This window comes from Crocodylus porosus, unplaced genomic scaffold (genome assembly GCF_001723895.1).
Source record: "Crocodylus porosus isolate Cpor-Errol unplaced genomic scaffold, CroPor_comp1, whole genome shotgun sequence".
Taxonomy (NCBI): Eukaryota; Metazoa; Chordata; order Crocodylia; family Crocodylidae; genus Crocodylus; species Crocodylus porosus.
Window position 1 is genome coordinate 23,212,286 of NW_017728947.1, and position 21,676 is coordinate 23,233,961.

General features: G+C 40.0%; 1 protein-coding gene across 4 annotated transcripts in view; it reads left to right on the plus strand.

Annotated features, from left to right (window-relative positions):
- The window catches only part of MPPED2 (metallophosphoesterase domain containing 2), a 148,986-nt gene that overhangs the window by 63,222 nt on the left and 64,088 nt on the right, over window positions 1–21,676 (plus strand). For all 4 annotated transcript variants that reach the window (XM_019552113.1, XM_019552116.1, XM_019552114.1 and 1 more), the window contains exon 4: window positions 13,332–13,557. In XM_019552113.1, coding sequence (XP_019407658.1) covers window positions 13,332–13,557 — 226 coding nt within the window. The remainder of the gene's footprint in view (window positions 1–13,331; window positions 13,558–21,676) is intronic.

Here is a 21,676-nt window from a genome sequence, read left to right on the forward strand (position 1 = left end):
GAAAAAATTGAATATTTTCAATTAAAAAACGACCACTATATAAGTTACTATTTTGTGAGATTTCTAACAAAAGAGTCAATTTAGGTATTTTTATCTGAATTGCTCCACTCATCCCTACAGATTATTTTAGGCTGCTGGCATTTACCTAAATCTCGCAGTCCCAGAAAAGCACAGTGTATGGACCCTTCAAGGCTTATTGCTGAGAGCCTACAGAAAAGCTTCCAGGGACGAATAAGTTTTGTATGTGGGGATGTGGTGAAGGAGACTCATTCCTCTTCCTTTACTTTCCTCTTAGTGCAGGGGTGACCAACCTGTACTGTAAGTGGCACGGGCAGCAGATCAGGGAAAGGACAGGCAGTGTAGTAGTAGATATTGCAGTAAGCAGAAAGCAAACCTGCAAATTGAACAGGGAGCATAGGGAAGGAATCAGAAAGCAGAGGCACAGGCACATTGTGCCCCACTCCACTCCTATGATTACCAGTAGTCAGTAAGATTGCTCCCCCTCATCTCCACCACACAAATGCTGAAGTAAACTTACTAGTTAAACTCTGGAATAATTTTACGCTGCCAGTGTACTGGGACATATTCCACCCACCAGTAGCTCAAGACACCCAACGTGGTCCACCCTTTTCAAATCCTCTGACTTTTCCTTACTTACTCAGTGGCACGAAGAATGGTCAGCACAAGCACCAATCAGTCACTGCATGGTCTCTGACCCTACAGTCATCCAGGATTTAACTGGATTTAACTGGCCATTCTGTTATTGGACACTTCTCAATCCTTTTCAAACTGGACAGGGTCACCGTGCCTCAAACCTATACCATTGGGGCTTTCACAATGACAACAAATGCCTTTGTGGACAAATTCAAACCATGTCCCACATTGTTAACTTGTGTCCATTTACAATGCTACCTGGTGGCCTTCAAGATCTTCACACTGGTGATGGCATCACCTTAAGATGGCTGAAACAATATGTTGAAACTACATACACCTAAATAAGAAAGCAGGGCAGTTGATCAGGCAGGGAGCACAGGTCAGGGAGCAGAAAATAAGGCAGCAGCTTGGGCAAGGGGAAGAGATAAGAGTAGCACTTGAGCAATTTTTGGCATGTCTACCAAAAAGGTTGGCCCCCACTTCTTTAGTGGGCTGTTTAATGCTGCTCAGTGTAAAGTACCCTTGTTTTGGTGATGGTCTAGGTCCTAAGAATAATTTTACTAGTTTTGCAACTTTTTATAATTATCAGCTATGTAACTCCTAGAATAGCATTCGTATCTGCTCTAGGAATAGCCATCACCCATTCTCTTGGCAGTAACTTATAGTACCATGTGGTTGCTGGATACTGAAGAGAAGGAACAGTAGGGAGCAATGGTTGTAAGGGAGATAAAATACTAAAACTAGTCTCCTGGACTGTTCCAGCGGGGCTGCGCTAGGAGCAAGCAGAAGAAAGAGCCATTGCTTTGATGACTGACAATTCTGCCTAGGTAGGTTAAAATGAATTCTGGCATCTGACTGAAAGACCAGAGAGGACACACATATAGTTATAGTGGAAGCAATAGAGCCATTCATGAACAAGGGCTTCCGTGAGGCCAGCTGTAAAAACACTGATAGTTGCTTTCTAGGTGAAGGGGCAAAAATCTTGGCAAAATGAGGTATAAATAAGAAACAAAATGTTACCATTTCTTAAATGACTGGATTATATTAGCTTTCATTTTTTAATTACCAGCTCTGATTAAATGTGCTTGTCTCCTTATCCTCTGGTGCTTAAGATTTGCAAATCATCCCTTTCTGCAGAAGCTTTTTTTTAACTAACAAAACACTAGAAACAAAGACTAAAAGGATAAGTGAAAAGGGTCAATGGAGAGTAATTGAAGAAGACACAGTAAGCAAGAAATTCAAAATGTTGCTTACCCAACACACTGTCACAAATGGCATTCAGGTGCAAAAGTCTGTTTTGCAGCAAGAATTTGGACATCGAAGGAATCTTTATGTAGGCATGTACAGCATTACTTCATAACCTGAAGAAAATAAACATAATTGAAAATGGAGGCGTGCCGATATAATCATGGCACTTAGCACAGGGATGGGCAAAATGGTAGATCTGGCCGGCAGTTGGAGGCCATTTCCTAGCAGCCCCTGCCCTCATGGCTCAGGCCAGTCTTCATGGAGACCCCAGCCACACCTGCACTGTGATAGCGCAAGGCTGAGGTTGCCATGGAGATGAGCTCCAGCAGCGCTGTCAGGGTGCACGGCAGGGCAGGGCAGGGGGCTGCTCTGGAGCTGCTGGACTCTTGTGATGGGGTGAATTTGGATCACGGCTCTGCCCTGTCACCACTGCAAGGAGCCAGGGCAGAACCGTGATCTGCTGCCTGCGCGCTCCTGCCCCAAGCGTGCAGGCTGCAGATTGTGGCTCTGCTCTGGCCCTGGATCACACTGCCCCCACAGCAAGATCCCAGTAGCTCTGGAGCAGCCTCCTGCCCTGTCCTGCCAGTGTGGCTGGGGCCAGTCTCTATGGCAACCCAAACCTTGCTGTATCACAGCACAGGGGCAGCTGGGGTCTCCATGGAAACTGGCCCCAGATATGCGGGCAGGGGCTGCTGGGGAATGGGGTCCACTGCTGTCCTGCAGGCTGAACTTTGCTCACCCCAGCTTGGCACTTTGCACTTTGCACTTTCAAAGCTCTGTGAAGACATTAATTAACACAGTAAGTGAGGTAACATGAGCTCGCCTTTAATAAGGAAAGGACAAGAAAGTTTGTCTTCTGCTGAACATAATAGACAGGGACACAAGAGATCTAGTGTTAATTCCAACTCCACTGCAGAAATCCTCTGTAGTCTTGGGGGAAAAATGACTGCCTTGGTTACCCACCTATACAGTGGAGATTATAATATTTATGGTATCCTGACACTTAGTTATTTAGCCCTTATCCTGTATCTGCAGATATGCTGACTGGAGCTGACTGCATTGGAGAGTACTGTGCAGACATTTGTATGGTTATCCTCCTAGCAGTCAAGGGTCCAGGCATGAAAGTCTACCCACTTTATAGTAGGGGCAGTCTCTTATCATGTGTTTTATCTACACTGGCATTGTGACCTCTGTGGATGCTTCTAGGCATCTTTATAATATATGTAATAACTGAAGTGGGTTGGCCAAGGCCATACGGAGAGTTGGTCACAAGAACCAGCTGAAATCCAAGGTTATTGCTTTAGACTGTCCTACTGCATACCTCGTTTTGTACAAATTTTCTTGTGAGTCAAACAGGAAGATTTGTTGAGGGTTACTATATGCCCCTCAGTTTTCCAGGGAACCATCTGTGGACAGGTGTTGTTCTGCCTAGAAATTTGTAGATGACTAGAAATAAAAGATAAAAAAAATCCCCCATAAAAAGAATTAGATTTTTTGAAATAATAGGATACAGCTGGGGTGATTTGGTTGTCTCATGTTAGCAGCTAAGAAAGCTCTCAGTGGGCTGGATTATTAAAAGGAATTTTCTTACATGGCTCAGGAGATTAATGATATCCAGGTTCATCTTGAGAAACTGGAATATTTAGGGATATTAAATAACAGGTTGAGCCTGGGCTATAAAAATAGGCAGTCACTGACAGATACCAGTATTTCACAAACACCTTGCACCTTAATATTTTAAAAAATTTACTGTAAACATTGATAGCAACCTCACAGCAACTAGTCATTTGTTTCCAACCCGTATAGAAGAACCTAGAATGAACCATGAGATTTATTGTGAGAGAGGTAGTTTATTGTGAGATACGTTAAGCAGGGCTATCAGGCAGTACCGTCAGGCCTGTATTGATCGAATGCTGGAGGTGGACTTAGTTCAGCTTTTTAAGCCTCTCCTCTTTACTTAACTACAAAATCAGAGTAAATTCAAGTAAGAGTTTTATTTTTAACAGACATATTTTAACCTGCTTCTTTTAACGAACAAATTAATTGCAGAAATGTTAACAATAAAAAAAATCTACAATTGGGAAAGAAATACCCAGGGCAATATTTAAAAAATTATCCATAAATCCTGTTTGCAGATGCGATTTAGAAGCTTAAGTTCCGTTGAAAGTCAATGGGACTTATGCTCTTAATTCTTCTCAACGTTCTGACTGTTTCACCATTTTCCCTTTCCTTCCCTTTGTATGTGTTTTTCATGTGCTGATTATTACTTTTTGTTATATCTTATTATTACTTACTGGTTATTATTTGTATTTGTTTATAATCTTGATATTGTGGTCTAGTAGGTTTGCTCACCATTCTTTCTATATATTAAGCCGAGAAACAAACAATATCCCGTGCTCCAAAGAAGCTTATTATTTCTTGAAAAAACATCATTCTGGTGCATAAATCTAAATAATTGCCTCAATCACCAACTATAACAAAAAAATCCATTAGAAACCTTGTTTAACGTTAGATTTTTTTTTTCCTGGAAAGGTTTTTCTTAACCATCTTTGTAGGCTACGGAACAATTAAAGCAAGTTTTTTGGGTTTTTAGGTAAAATATTGTTTTCCCAGAATTACTGAGCATAGTAATGTCTGATGCATGTGCCCTATTGGATATGATTTACAGACTACAGCTTGTGCCTGATTTTAGAAACAAGCAGTGAAACAAATAGAACAAATTAAATGGGCAAAAGAAACAAAAGGGAGATATTTTGTTATTTGGATGAGATGCTTGATTTCTTTCTTTTAGATACTTTGGCAAATATTAGAATAACGGGTCCATAGACTTCAGTGAATCGGGTCTTTATAATGCAAAATGTGAAAATACTCTTGTGCAGTTTGTCAATCTGGATTTTATATGTTTGTTATAGGAAACTCCTGATTTAAATACAAATTTTTGTCTGAGCAAGAGGTGAAGAATCAGGTTCCTGTCTTGTTTCTTTATTTTAAATAAAGGCTTTCTTTTGACATGGAGGTCTCAATAGTAGCATTCATTGGCCTTTCGAAGTGTAGAAATATATACACATGAAAATACCAGGCCTTTGTCCGTGATAATGATAATTAGTTTAATTACATTCAGCATAATTCTTTTTCAAGATGACCTCATTTTATAGCTTCTTTTCCCATTTTCTTTAAAAAGTAAAACAAAAAGCTTAATTTCAATTTAAATTACAGAAACAGAAAGGGGATATTTGTTAAACGGAGGTCCAGAGCTGTGTGCCAGCCAGTGATTGCTGAGTTTTGTATTTAGATTCAAAGAGAAAATGATTAAAATTGATACAGTGTATGTGTGCACAAGGTAATAGCCACTTCTAAAGAATTATTTCAAAATCTGAAGATTTTTTTATGGTGGATTAGGTTATACAGTGAGTAGGGACTCTGAAAAGAAAATAGAATTGTGTATTGATGCCTTTAGAAATATTATTTGATGGCAATAAAATGTTCCCTGAAATTCCCTTCTGAGTGGAGAAAATGGAGTTTGTTTGCAGTAATTGCATTTTCTAGCATTTGCTTTTGCACTTTCCAATATGAGTTAAGCCAATTGGAACCTGTGATTTGGTTTTGCTTATTGGCAAAAGTACCATGTAAATTGATCTGTGATGCATTTATAGAGAATGCTTTGAAAGTTTTGAAATTAAGATAGTTTTTTCATATTAGATTTTAGATAGTATTAGGGTTCATTTCTATATTTTAGCCTAATGTAATATTAACCAAAAATGTTCCTTTTCAATTTAGTCTTAATAAAGTTCTAGAAAAAGTATTTCCATTTAGTTCCACTGATATTGAGGAGGCTGACTTTATGTTTCTATTGCCATCCTCAGCAGTCAGAGTTCAATATCTGAGCCATTTGAAACTGCATAGAGCTGATATTAGCCTAGAAGTTGTCAGTACTAACGTATTGTGTCTTAATAGATAATTATTTTATGTTCTTGGTTCAGAGACAATGTTTAGTAGTTTTTAAGACAACAGAATAATATCTCTTTACATGTGTATATTCATGAAAACTATATGGGACAGATGCTGATCTACCTTACATTTATATAATTGTGAGATAATTCTTCCTAAATCAAGGAACCTACAATTTCGGCAGACTAAATGTGGGACAAGTCTGATGCATAACTCCTTATGTTACACCAATGCTATTCCATTTAAATTCTTCCTTTCAAAAGTATATACACAACACTAAACTCATTATTTTAGGCCTGCCCTTTGTATGCTGTTGTGTTTGTATGATAAAGTCATAGGATAACTGGCATATTTTTACAAATCTATATAGATTACTTTTATAATGAATGACAAAAGTCTTGGAGATTGTGCACAACCTGTGGTGTCTTCACAATATATATAAAGGGTGAGCTTTGGCTCAGTGTTACCAACTTTTAGGCTATTTGTTATTTTTCTTAAACCCCTGTCTCCTGGATTATGTGCTTATATGAAAAAGCTTACTTTTTAGAAAGTAAATTTCCAGAATTTCTAGCTTCCCAGTTGTAAGGGAAAGCTTGGAAATGTGAACCTTAAGGGCGAGACTTGACTCTGTTTATGTTAACCCCTGGGTGTGTGTTCTGGGTAAGTGACTGAAACCTATAAAATGTTCATGTAAACCTTTTTTTTTTGCGCATAGACCCACTACAAGCCAATTTTGGATTGCGAAGCAAAAAATAATAATAATAAAAAGATGTTGGTGCAGCTGTAATATGTGGCATCATGTTATTGTGAAACCAAAGATTATCATGTATTGTGGTGCTACATAGGTGTTACATATTTTTTCTTTTAAGAAAGGAAAAAAAGAATATTAATCACAAACAGTTACATTAGAATAATGTTATGGTTGAGATGTAAATTCATAAAAGCAAGGAATAAGGTACCCTTGTCACTGCATCCTTAAATCAGCCCCGTTGTAACTAGGTCCTGATGTATTCATGGCCATGTGTCAGGGGTTTTACTGTACCCAGTGATGTTATGTGTCACTGTTATACAATTCATTACATTTGCATAAAGGCTGCATGTTTGAATAGTAAGACTTGCTGTTAGGCACTGCTGGTTTTGCAGCATCTGACTGCTAGTCATAGGCCATACAGCTCAAGTAACATCGCCTAGTTCTGTGGACTCTGGTGGAGGGTCCTATGTTGCATCACACAGCAGGGCTTGAGTTTTGGGTGCTGAGACAAGAGTCCCTCAGCTTTTCCTTGCTTTCATGGGTTTATAGCTCAACCTTGGCATTATTGTAACGTAGTTTTTTGTGTTTAATGTTTCTTAGACTTGGTTTTCCATTGCCAGCATGGAAGAAATCCTAATGCATGAGTTTCAGAGGAGAAGGTAGCAGTCTGAACCTGCTGTGTGGCTCGATCAGCAAGTGTGAGTATTAACGCTAGAGCTGTCAGGCCTTGTGAAAATTAATGAAGCCTGACGGTTACAGAGTGAAAGGTCAGAGGCAGAGCTTGCACTTACGTAACATTTCTGTTTTGTTGTGTCTAACAGCGTTTTTTGACAAAAGGGGGCTTTTATGTATCAGCTTTAGATTTATCACTGGAATGCGAGGGTCTCAGCCTTTACTTTTCCCTGTGCTGTGGTACTGTTTTCTTTGCATAAAGGCAAAACAGTTCAACTTTTTTCTGTTCCACCTATCTTGATGTATTTTCCATGTGTTTTTAGCACTTCCTTCACTGTCCTTCAAAACCAAATGGTGTTTAGAAAAAAGCATCTGTGAATTGAAAAAAATCATCATGAAGGCTTCTGAATTCTAGGGCTTTGGCTGCCATCGCTATTCTTGAATTATGCATAGATTTTGTTTGTTTTTCCACCCGTGTCTTTTGTCCTGTTTTTGCTCTTTTGCTTTACAAGAGGGGTGCTTGTGTGTGTGTGTATAGTTGGAAAAGTATGTATCAAACCACTGGCTTGTTTGTTCAGCCTACTTGTTGGTTTCATAAGAACGTAAGAAGTATCGTACAGGATCAGACTAATGGTCCATCTAGCCAAGTACTCTGTCTCTGAGTGCACCAGATTGCAGCCCCTTTTCCAACTCCTCCAGAACCTTTTGCTGAGATGCTCACTGCACAGCTCCTTGCATCTTTTCTTTTATGCATTCCCAGTCCATGGCCCCAGGTCCTAGGACTGCCTGGTCAACCTCCTCCTGGCTCTGGCCAGGCTGGCCATCTACCAGACCAGGGTGGAGGCTAAGGCCAGGGGGGAACCTTTGTTATTCAGAGGTTGTGTTTTGCACTAAACTCCAGTTGCCTACTTACATTCAGTAGCACTGATGGCTCAAGGGCTTTATTTTTTACATACTAAATAGGCTTTTTAGCTATGAAGGGTGGATATATTCAAGCATCACTGAACTTCATATATTCATTATCTGTTGCTCCAATGGGCCATATTTTCTTTTGATTCTTATTTCCAAGAGTGGTTTTCATATATACCTTATATTCCAGCAACTGGATGTATGGGCTTGTAGCCTCATCTGGAAAGGAGTTAAGTGATTGAAAATGAGTCCTTCCTGTCAGAGGATTGTCATCTTTGTAATGGTCACCCTAACAACTCATTAAACGTTTTCACAGGCTTGGGGATGGATCCAGCAGTTTCATGGAATAATTTGGAATAAATAACATTACTGTTATTCTAGGAGAAATGCAGTAGTTTAGGCAGTATGACATACAAATGGGGAAATGCCCATCAAAACTTGTACCATTCTATGTCTTTTTGTACCCTGTTTGCTACCAAGTGACTTGAGGATTAATTTAGTCAAGAGGAAAGCTAAAATACCGTTGAGTAGGAGATTTGTGTGTGACTGTGCTTATGCTTCCATGTAAAACATAAAAGGTCAGCAGATTATAGACAAAGGGCACCACTGCCAAAAGAAAACATGCCAGAATATTTCATAAATTGTGTCACAGAGATTGAATGTTCTGCACTATCAGGGCTCTTTATTACTTTTTTTTTTTTTGGGGGGGGGGGAGGGGCAGGAATGGGTTGAGAGAACCTGAATACTGTATGCTGTGCCAGTACCCTGATCTGACTGGATGCAATTTATTACTGTGCTTAGTACTACGTGGGGGAGGAGGAAAGCAATAGAAGAAACCTACCCATTACACTTTACTTATAATGAGGTTGTGTTGGCTTTAGATATTTAGTTTTTGTAGTGTATATGTTTGCGGGGGGAGAGTGAAAGTGGGGGGTTAAGAGCAACAGTCTCCCTGTCCCCATCCCCCCAAGGCCCCTTCAGTGGCTTTCAGCTACAGTAAAGGGATTAAAATGGCAGAATCTAAACCCAGGAGAATGTGAAACGAGGTCAGATCATCCTGCCAGTCCTCTGAAAAACAGTGAAAGTACTTAAGTATTTACAGAAAGTACAGCCCTATGAATTATTAAAGATGAATAAAGCACAATAATTGTGATCTGTAAGAAAAAATGGATAGTCAAGGGCTGAAAACAAATAGAGGCATGCCCATAATTAATTATGGTTCAAGTTAGCACACTGTGAGCACACTCACCCCACACAAAATACTTACAGTATGTTTGCTTTGTTGGCAGATGTTGATGTTTTCAGGCCCTTGCTGTCACATGATTCTGAATTTGTAGTCTCCTTTTTGATAAAGGATGTATATGGCAGAAGCTATTGTTGGCACGCCTTTGTAGTGGCCATGAGCCCATCACATAACAGTTGCAACCCGCAAACTAACTTGCTCTGCCCTCATGTTGCTTAAGCAACTGTTCAATGACTACTTGTTAATTTCTCTTGGCTATATCAGGCACATATAGTAAGTGTTCATTACTGTTAAGAGTCTTTGATCAGTTTGAGGTTTATTTCTGCTGATTTCTATGTGATTCCAAAGTAAACCATCCAGTTTTGGCTTAAAAATAATTGCTTGCAAGTAAAATTTCCAGTTTTAATTTGGCAAGATCTTGGTTATATATGTTAATTTTGAAGTACCATGTTCAAATCAGTGTGTGAAATTTAAGACTTGATCATTTATCCATTGTAGCTAGAAGTTTTCTCCACTGAAACTGGCATATGTTGATAACTTGACAGAATCCTGATTTTAACTTGTCCCTCCAACTTTCATCAATTCTAGCTTGTTTTTTGGAATTGATAGTTATGACAAGTATATCACATTTCAAGCCAGTGGGATCTTTTATGTTTCCTGAGAGAGAAGAAAATAGCAATTTTGCTGTGTGCCCAAGAGTCACAGAGAGCAGGAATTGTAGGTACCTGTCATTTCTAGTTTTTAAGTAAAATGAATTGCAGAGCAGCATGTGGCAAAGATGGGGAAGAGGAAGTGGGAGGGGGGAATGAAGTGTGGGACATAAGCTGCAGAGGAGTGACAAATGCCCACTAGCATCTCCTTCAGCTTTTAGTTTAATGCCATACCATGGAGGGTTATTAATATGTATGAACTGCATTTTGTTCAGACATTAGAACCTCTGAAGATGTCTGGCATTTTTGGCGGGGGGAAGAGTTGTGTAGCATTTTATTTTCTGTGCAGTATTAACTAATTTTGATCAGGAAATGTTTGTATTAAAATGCTGCCGAACCCCCATTACCATTATATAAATATTGAAAGGGAGAGAATTCTGACTGTTTCCCTGTTGGCCTCAGGGGAGTAAAGTTGGGCTTGTTATCACAAACATTTATTTCCCAATTGTTTTACATTTGTGCTTTTTAAAAAATTAATTATATTTACAAACCAAACTAAAAATAGGATGGGGAATTTTGTATGGGCATGAATATATAAAGCGCAACTGTGCATTTCTTCAGTGAGAGTTCTAAGGTATGCAAGAACTGCAGACTCTGGCTTCTTGAACACCTTTTTAATCTCCATGATCTCTACTTAATAGTCACCTAGCTAAACCAGAACACCTACTGGAACACCAACAATGGTAGTTTAGTTCTTCACAGTTTTGTATAAATAACTAAGAATAATAAGAAAAGGCAAATATCTATTGAGATTTAGCTAATCCATGGTATTTGTCAAACACCTTTTACCTTTGTCAAATCATTCTCTTGCTAAGTTTATGGAACAGTTTATTTTGGGTGGGTTAGTAACAGTCCATGCACATGTTCTTATCCCATGGAAAGAAAAGGTAAAACACGGCAGCTTAAATCTTCTTCTGTTGAGAGGGTAAACTAGCACAGTTGAACTCCCTATCACTGCAAAATAACCGTTTGTACCTGAGCAGATACTGTGAAACTTCACTCCCTTTTCCCTGCAGCAAATATTTTTGTGTGTTCTTGCCCATAATGAGCATGCACTATATTTGTATGAATCCATACAGATTATCTAGTGGAAAAAGCGTTGGATTTGAACTCAACTCTGATAGGTTTTTGATGTGATTTTCAGCAACTCAGGGCTAGATTCCTTTAAATAACCCAGCTTTTGTTAAAGCACCAAATGTGGCCATATTTTTAAAAGCTGTAACCACCCATCAGATTTATATTTATGCCAACCACTTAAAACCTCTGAATTCTGGCAATATGGCTTCCTTACCCTGATCCAAAGTGCATTCAGGTCCATGGAAATACCCCAACTAACTTTAAGTAGGCTTTGGATGAGGTCCTTAATCTCTCTTAGTTTCCCATCTTTAAAACAAAGATAGTGGAATTTATTTTGGCTCACCCTTTATCTGCCTTGCCAATTTAGGTCTTAAATCCTGTAATGTTAAGATTATATACAGTCTAACTGTGCCACTCCTAGCATGGGATGGGACCCTAGTCTAGAGTATGTATTATCATAAGGCAAACTCCTTTGCAATATACCTGAACTGGATAAAGCAAGGGTAGCTGTGGGACGAAAAGCTACTTAATGAGAACTCTGAGATCCCTAAAACACTCAAGTTACATATTTGTTCCAGTATAAATTGTAAAGAATTTTACAAGATAAGAAGTACTAACAGTTTATTTTGGGACATCACAAAGTACCTCTGAATGGTTATCTTGGGATTGCATCATTGAATAAAACACAAGGAATCAGACCTTGTGGTAAAGATGATATCTTTTATTAAACCTACTAGATCTTTGGGCACAAACACCCTTCTTCAGGCATAGGAGAAAAGTTTGTAAAAGTTCTCCCTGGTAGACATGAAAGTTCATATTTCATAGGAGAGTTTAAGGTATGGCAAAATCTCCTATTTGGCATAGTTCATTTTATGCAGATTTGGCTTAGAGAAAAGTTGGAATAATCTGTTTACCTCAAAGTTGATTGGTGGCAGGCAGGATGTAGTCATATTCCTTCTGGTTATGATGTTTTCATAGTTCACAAAAAAGTAAAAGAATGGCGTGCTCTTCTGGGGAGGAATTTCTTGTGTGGTGAGGTATCTCTGGGCTTTGTGATGTTTCAAATTATCTCGAACAAAGGCAGGAGCAGGGTTTCAGGTGGTAAAACTTGCTTTTAGATGTAAAAGTATGAAGATTTCATTTCAAAATTGAACTGTGCCAAACAGGAGATTTTACCACACCTTTAACTCTTCTATGAAATATGAACTTTCATTTCCAGCTGGGAGAAATTTTACAATCTTTTCTCCTATGCCTGAAGAAGTGTGCTTGTGCCTGAAAGCTGCGAATAAAGATTTTTTTTTTGCAAAAATCTAGTTGGTGTAATAAAAGATATCATGTCTACCACAAGTTCTGATTCCTTTTGCCTCTAGACCAATATGGCTACAACCTGGAAACCTGAAAAGAAGCAAGGCACTGAGCTACTAAACCCTGACTAGAAGGGTGATGTGTGTTCATGCTCGTTCCATGACGTGGGTCAAAACACAGGCACAACTTTTCCAGGGACAAATACAATGCCTGTTCTTTGCTTCATATAATAATATATATTTAGAAGTGTATCACCATCTGATGCATAACGCAGTATCATGTGAGCGTGTTACGCAGATTCATTTATTACATTTCACAACATACTTAATAAGCAGACTAAAGTTATCTCCATGTTACATGCAGATGGAAGTGTGTGATGTGATGTGTCTTGCTGCAGATCACTTCAGAGTTGGGATTGGAGTCCAGGTCTGCAGACTCGCATGCCAATCCTATGCATTAGCTAATTAGACTCAATGTGAAGTCATCAGCTGGTGTAAATCAGCATACTGCTATTGAGGGAAGTGGAGCCATTCCAGTTTGTGCCAGCTGAGAATCTGGCTTAATGCCTGCCAGTTTGTTATCTTTAATTTTGCTGTGCATGCCTTTAATTGTGACATTTCTTTGTTTGACATTACTTTACATTTTAGCAAAATTTCATTCAGAAAGGAGCAGCGTTGATCATTTTTGCTCCTTGTGGAGATACGCATGGATCCTGGGCATTTTTCTCTGTCAGTGTTATCTGTCTACATGTTGTGCTGGCTATGCTGGTGTGGGAAGCAAATGTGCTAATTAAGTGTTCTTTTTGTTATTTCAGGAAACCTGCCATATGAATATAAAATAGTGATTGCTGGGAATCATGAACTGACATTCGATAAGGAATTCATGGCAGACCTCGTTAAACAGGATTACTACCGCTTTCCTTCTGTGTCCAAATTGAAACCAGAGGACTTTGACAATGTTCAGTCGCTCCTGACAAATAGTATTTACTTGCAAGACTCAGAGGTAACAGTTAAAGGATTCCGAATATACGGTGCTCCTTGGTAAGTCTCATTTTAAACATTATGTTTCTATTTATGTCTTTAGCCACAGCAAGAGCTACCGCCACTGAAAATGTATTGAGCCCTGCCCTGTTGTACTGTGTAGCAAAACTGTACTGTGTTTTTAAAGTAAGCCTTGTATTGCGTGGACCTATGCAAACATAGCCACATTGTTTTCCATGAGGTTACTCCTGATTTGCCGTAGTATAAGTGAGATTACAATTGAGCACACTTGGCAAGGTGCTGAATACTGCTGTCCACAGTTTTGTATTGAAGATTTCTGAAGCTGGTTTTCAAATACAACACATCCATCCTTCTTTATCTAACTCTCTTATTTGTTTCATATGTTGTCACAACATATACCCCTGTTATTTAGGTTTCAGATAATGGTATTACTTGCCTTGAATTTGCGCTATAAGAAAAACTGATGGTGTCAGCGTTAGAAAACTGATCCACAGTGGCAATGTCAGTTGCTAAGTGCATTGCAATTATAATTGTGAAATGTTTTCCACCCTCTGTTAACAAACTTACTGTCAGTATATAACTGAATTTGGTAATGCCATACTCATTTTAAATGAGGAACTGAAGCTCCTCTTACATCAAAGAATATGATGGCTGTTTATGTGCTTTAAGAAGATTCCTTCACTCCCACCCCCAGCTGCTTATCTGCTTACACTGCCTAGCTAGTCACAGGTAGCATGTTTGCTCGGTTACTGCCAGTGGTGTTGCTTCTGGCAAGTCCTCTTGCACACTGTGCATAAAACCTGAACAGGAATGGAGAACTGTACAGACAAACGGTGGGTACTGACAGATGTACGTACTTTCCTGCTCAAACTCATGGTGCTTTACATAAAATGGCATGAGTTAAAGTGCCCTCCCCCACAACCCAACAGACATTGGGGTGGGGGGATTGAGCCTGCCTGCAGGAGCCCAAGGAGCCTGTATGAATCTGAAAAGCCACCCCTCTCCCTCAAGGGCCTGTTCCCCTTGCTCCCTGCCCCAGCTCTGGGGCTGTCAGCAGGAAAGGGTTGGGGTTGGGGGGAAAGCAAGCTGCCGGCTGGGGTTTTGCCCCAAGCTGAGCTGGAGCGGGGGATGGGGACTGGGGAGGGTCACGAGGTGGGGGAGGTGCCTTTCATCCACCTGCACCCACAAACCACGTGTAACCACCCTGCAAACCACTCCACATACCCCAGCTGGCAGTTTGTGCATGAGCTCATCGCCTAGCCCTAGGGAACATAACTTCCCTAAGGTGCTCTAAAGTGGAGCACCTTCATTTGATCCTTCATTTGACGAGGGTTAATTTGTTGTGCGGTCGGCCATTTTAAAAGTGCTCTGCTGCCATGCACATGTGTCACAGCATAGCTGTAGAGTGCTTTCAGGGTGCCCGTCTCATGAAAAATGTAGCTTTTGTCTGCACCCTCTATGTCCAGCACTCCTGGCATGAACCACTGATTTTTTATTTATGAGGTTAAAAGTTAGAGGCTTGAAGGGTTTGTCACAGGCTTACAGTTAAATAAATTTGATATTACCTAGTAGAGGTAAAAATCTCTTAAGTCCCACACTCTCTTCTAATTGGTAGAGATTGTTTTAATTCAAGTGAAAAACATCTCTTAAAGACATTTCAAAGTCATTTTTTTTTAAATTGACTTATAGCTTATTAAAGAAGATAAGGGCACAAAGGCTTTGGTAATGTAACATGCTTTTGAGGCTTCTGGTTGAGGGTTAAAAGATCTGTGAGCTTTCTGGAATGTTAGCTGCTCAGATTATGATGATGAGCAGCAGCTTCCTTTATGAGCTCTAGGCAGAGAACTTACAATTTACAGGCAACCTCTCATGTTTGCTTGGCAAGCAACTTTCAAATTAACGTAGGGCAGGTTTTACTTAAACTGAGTAAAGACCATTTTTACTGGCCAGACCGGATGTAATATGTAATATGGGTCTTGAGGAATGTATTCCTTTGAGGCTTGCAACTTGTTGCTTTAAAACAAAGAATCAAATTATATACTCTGCATGTGCACATAAACGCCAATACTGTGAAATGGAATACATTTTCAGTTTTGTTTCTCAAATCCGTAATGATGACCTGTATCCCTCCTCTCTCCAAATGCTTCCAGAAGGCCTTATATTTTGCATATCAGATGCATGAAGTTGAGATGTTTGTTGTGAAGTATTAAGCAACAGCAGATCAAGGAACAGACATTGCCCTAACCAGAGGCTATGAGCAGCACATCTCCCCATGCTGCACGACCATTGAATTCTTAACTCTTCCTCATGATGACTTGGTTCTTTAACCCATTGCACAGCCCTTGGCTAACAGTGGACACACTGCCAGCAAGGAAACTTTTGCTCCAGCCTAGTTGGGTTCTCTAATCTGTCTTGAACAAAGTTGGTAATTTGTATCAAACTATGACAGATTGTTGTAAATGTTACTTGGGTAACTGGTGATGGGGAAGCAGAGATGAGACAATTATTTTAAATTCAGGTGGTTTTAAATCAACCAGTCTAGTCATCTTGGTTTAGTGGAGACGTGATGCTAAAATGGCAGCTTTCATTCGCTGCGCTTGGGTCAGCTAATGGGAAAACATGAAATCCAATTAACTGTCTACATTTTGGGTTGCTGCTTCAGAAGAGATAAAGGTGTATCAGATGCAGGAAAAGTCTTCAAAATTTTGGAAAGGGAAGGCTATGCTTTCATGATGGGAAATGTGTTTTCACTCTTCCTGTACATTGCTTTCTCCCCACATTTTACTCTCACCCTAATCTACTATCATAAATCTTCAAATACAAATCACCCCAAAGGGAGGGAACTTGTGGGATTTTGTGTATACTCATGGCCTGCTTTTCTCAATTAGGATTTTTCTTTTCAGAATTCTGTATCAGAGGTAGAACGCAGGTCATTAACCCAAAAGACACTCCAACCCTAAAATGAGATAAGTTGGCAAGTTCAATTTATATGCATTTTGTTAGGTAATTCCAGAGGGAAAATTCCTCATTTGCTGATACAGCTACTGGTTTTAATTTAAAAAGAGGGATCAAACCAAGAATAACAGCGGTGATTCCGAGAGTTTCAGCCTGTCAGAGGTTTCTAAGAAGTAATTGCCATCAGACTGGGAAAACTAGCTATAACTCATCTATCTATTTAGAAAATGTAAATTGCCAAGTCTGTGTAGCTACAGAAAAGGAGTATCAGTCCACATTCATTACATGTTATTACTCATGGTATGTCTGAAAGCTTTCTAAAGACCTAAGAGAATTCAAGTAGTGCCTCCTAACTTACAATTTAGTAGAATTTGTATGTAGAAAATAACTTACAATACACAGGAGCATTCATATGTATTTGCAATTGGAGTGTGCAGTGGTGCATATCAACAGTCTCTGAGGTGCAGAAAATTTGACTTTAGTCTGATGGGTCTGGGAGTATTAAATAGCATTAGCTGCAGCAAGGTTGAAAGTGGAATGACAGCCATGAAAAGTAGAAGATTCGCAAAAAACAAGGAAGGGAGGTAATTTGCTTATTGAACATCTTATGTTCAGAGGTGCACACCCTAACAAGAAGATTCTCTGATGCTCCTTGAAGAAAGAACATGGGTGAAAACTTTCTATGTAAACTGTAAATTAGCAGTTCTCAACATTTTTTAGATTCAAGATGCTACTCAGACAACACCAACTCTTCTTCTGTACTCATCTTTGAATGTAGAAAACGAATAGAGCAATCTGTTGCAAAGAACTCAGAAAGACCACAGCAGATCAGAATGTTTTTAATACTGTGGACTCTGATTTTAAATCTCTGGATTTATTTTGTGAATCATGTTTGTACACCTAACAGTGCTAGCATTGTCTGGCACCCCACGGAACCCTTGAAGGGCTCTCAGGGTAGCCCAAGGTGATGCAGTACCCTGGTTGAGAGTCGCTCCTGTAGATACATCCACAGAAACATCCTCTGTCTTATGGAGCTGAGTAATTTGGTAGTGAAATACCTGCTGACATATAGGAATATACCAATAGGTATAAGACTTGTGCAGGCCAAAGTCTTATTGACTTCAGTATAAACTTCTGTTTTAAGAGTAGAAGTTTGGGGCCCTTAATACTTACCCAGTACAAAAGATTCTTTTAAATAGATAGCTCGTCAAACTCTTGTAGCAGGCTCACCTTTCAGAGCTTGGGTTGAGTCCCAGGCTAGAGATCCTGCTGTTTTGATTGGTGGAGCCCATCCACCAATCAGGAGAAAGCAAGAGAAATAACATCACACCCCTTTCCTGAGCAGAGGGGGAGAAGAGCTCCCTCGGACCTGACTGAAGACTGCAAACTGTCAGGTCTGGAAGACTTCAGGAGCGGAGCCCTGGAGCATATAAAAGGAGCTGCGTGCCCAGCACAAGGGGCAGATGTGTCAGGGACAGAGAAGAGAGAAGAGTGGGGCTTAGAAGAACTGAGGAGAGCTGCTCAGCAGGGCAAAGCAGTAGCCCAGGAAGAGCTCCTGAAGACTTCTGTTAGCGGGGAGCGTGGCATGGCTCCAGCAGTTAGGCTCTCAGGGTGCAGCATGGTGCACAGCATCAAGACCCTGGGAGCTGCGTGAGGTGGCTTGGGTCTGCAACCTCTGGCATGTGGCCAGAGACATGGTGCACAGGCCAGTGCACAGAGCAGGATCTTTGGAGCTCCTGGGGGATGGCTCAGGTCCTCAACCCCCAGAACAAGGTTGGGAGCTTAGCGCAGGAGGCACTGTACAGAGGGTGAGAGACCCTGGGAGCTTCTTGAGGTGGCTCAGTTCTACAGCTGATGACATGGGGCAGCAGCTCAGTGCAGACGACGCTGGCCAGAGGGTCCGGGAGCAGACCAAGCCCCGGCACTGCACAAGGCTGTCCAGGCCTCCAACCCCTAGCACAAGGTGAAGTGCCCACTACACACAGTGGTGCATGTGGCCCTAAGCCAGGATGGCAGCAGCAGAGTCAGGCGGCAGGAAAATCTGGCAGGGAACAGAGCTTGACTTTGAGAACAAGAGACAACACTTTGGGACTGTGGAGTAGTAAGTTACCCTGGAGAGAGGGTCCCCACAGGGGAGGGACCACCGAGGGTTGCAAAGGGGCACCACGTGGGCTGCTCCTGGGTGATAGTGGGGGACCATAAGAGTGTTTGAGGTTTTCTTCTCCTTTTTCTTTCCCCCCACCTCCTTTCCTATAGTGGTACCTTGGGAGTGGGGCGCCTGCCCTGGAGGGCACCCAGGTAGTCTAAGGACTGCTGATTATTTTTGTGGACTGTGCCTTACAGTTTATGTGAATAAAACAGATATACACACACCCAGTTATCATTTTAAATGCAGACGAACAATAGAACAAACCAGACCAAAGGATATTGATTGGGCAACCTTATAACTCTATTCGTATACAAACCATTACTTCAAATTATTCACATAAACTGTAAAGCACAGTCCACAAATATAATCAGCAATCCTTAGACTACCTGGGTGCCCTCCATGGCAGGGGCCCCACTCCCAAGGTACCACTGTAGGAAAAGAGGTGGAGGGAAATAAATAACTACATATATACACACACATATATATATTATAGGGTTTATTGTTTTGTACATTTGTGTACACACACACACACACACACACACACACACACACACACACATATATATAAAATCCATGTCCTTACCCTTTAATGGTTTTGTTGTAATAATAAATCTTTATATAGTTAAGTAATTGATTGACTGGACCTGACTCTATAGTGGACAGAGGTGGCCCCTGGGCTGTTGTGTCCCTCTACCGCACACTGCCCTGCCAATAATTCCCTCAACTGGAGAAGGAAGTACAAACCCGTGTATACCCAGGCTACACTCTTTTTATTAAAACTTTTTTAAAGTTTTCATAATCAGAACCTACAGATACTGATGTATTCAGTAAAGCATGGGAAGTGAGAATTTGATTTTTATGGATCTCTAGTATCTGTGTCAGAGTGGATAACAGTGTTGATTTAAAAAAACAAAAAAACCCTCAGATTTTTAAATGTTATTTTTATTTAAATTGAATTTCTTATCTTTAAATGCATTTAAATTTTATTTGAAATTATGTCTGGCTTCATTATGCTATGCTTTACTGTAATCTCTTGAAATCATTTAAATGAAATTAAATGAATATTTCCGCAGTTCATATTTTCTTCAGAGAAATTTTAAAGTTGCACTACTGAATTGGTGGAAGTTACTGGCTAAGCCTCTGGAACCAGAGTTTCCTGATGTCCTACACCAGCTTTTCACAGTAGTGCACTTGGTTTGTTTGTGCAAAGAGAATAATTTTCTTCATATTAGTTTATTCACCTAGTTTAGTTAAATAGTGAATGTTGGATATTGAGAGTTGAGAAACAGATAGGGAATCAAGGAAAGCTTGTTTCTTTCCTTTAATTTATGAATAAAAATGAGGCATGAGAGGATGAGATCTTCTAGTTCTAAAGGATAAGGACAAAAGTTGCACATAAACCAGTTTGTCACCATCAGAAAGTGGTTACGGCTGTAACAGAACAGAAGCTCAATGGACATAAACCAGTTAGAAAATGGCTGAAACTGGTTTAAGATAAACATGGTTAAAGGTCGTATCAGATGTAACTGCTTTGGGGCAAACTAGTTTATGAAACTTCTGTCCCAGATCCCTTCTTGATTTAAGTTAAATCACAGTCCCCCAGCATCCCAGCATGTCTTCCAACCCTGGGCTGGGCTGGGCTGGGCTGTCTGCTGCAACAGAGAAGGGTTGGGGGGAGGCAGAGATGGTCCCTCCACACAAATCCCAACTGAGGCCTGGGGCCAGGGATGGGGGTTAAACCCCCTTTGCCCTGAGTACAGAACTGCCCTGCCATGCTATCTTACTTCTGGCTGTGACTGTGGGCTACAAATCCCAGAGACACCTGGAAGCAGGAAGAGGAATTGATGAGCAACCTTGCAGAGTCCTGCTGCTGTGATTGTGGACTGCAAATCCCAGAGACCTTCAAGGGCAGCAGGAAGAGAAAGCGAACACACAACCCATGCTGGCTATGTGGCATGGAGCCATGCTGTAGTGCCCCCTGGCATATAGTTGCAAAAAGTAAATGTCTGTTTACTTGTTAGTCAGTTTAATCTCTGAAGTTTAGACTAATTTGCAAAGGCTGAATCGATTCAGCCTTGGGCTTTTGGATTGTCTGTACTTAGCCAAAATGTCTGTCGGATAATCGGTCCATTTCATTAACTGCAGAGAATACTTCATTTGTTTAATAAATTGGTAAGTTTTGAATGGAAAAAATGCTTTGATAAACTTACTTCTTTTCCACTTAAGGATGTTAAATGAACCATTAAAACAATTTGCTTTTTGTAGTTTTTTTTAAATTGAGTTCCAATATCTATTTAAAGCCGCTTTAAACAGATCATAAATAAAATATAATCATTCAGTAATAAAAAAGAAATGCAGCATTTAACATTTAATAACGTAAAATAAATCAGTAAAAATTAAACAGCTGAATAAATATATGTATTTGTTCACATAATAGCCATATTTTTATTCCCGAAATTTTGCCATGAAAAATTAGGGTGCAGGGATTAGGCACACCCTAAAGCACAATGAGGAAGTATCAGTACTAAATAATAGTTGGAATTTTGTATTAAAGCATGGATCAGTACTTCCCCATCTTGTAAAATCTTACAGTCAAGACTGAACATGAGGCAGAGCTAATGTATGGTGTAGTGGGTTTCTGACGTGGATGAGTTCTGTTCTTCAACAAAGTACATCCTTTCAGAGAAACATCTTTTGAATCTGTTTCTTCAGGACTTTTGGTGCCACCATTACACCAAAGCAATAATTTATTTTTCAAAATGTTGACAGCTGACCCTATTATGTGGGTACATATGGTAACTGGTATCAGGAAGTGCCAAATGTAACATAAAGTTTTAGGTGAAAATCCAGCATGTTTTAACCAATTAGAATCAATCGTTCTTTAGGAAAAATAATTTAAAAAAAAAATGCAACACAAGATTAAAATGGATTATTTAAATCAAGATTTCTTGTTTGCTGATTTTAAATCATGATTAAAATTGGTGATTTAAATCATTGCGATTAAGATCAAGCCAACCTTGTTAGAGCTGGGAAAATCCTGTGCTCTCTTGTCCT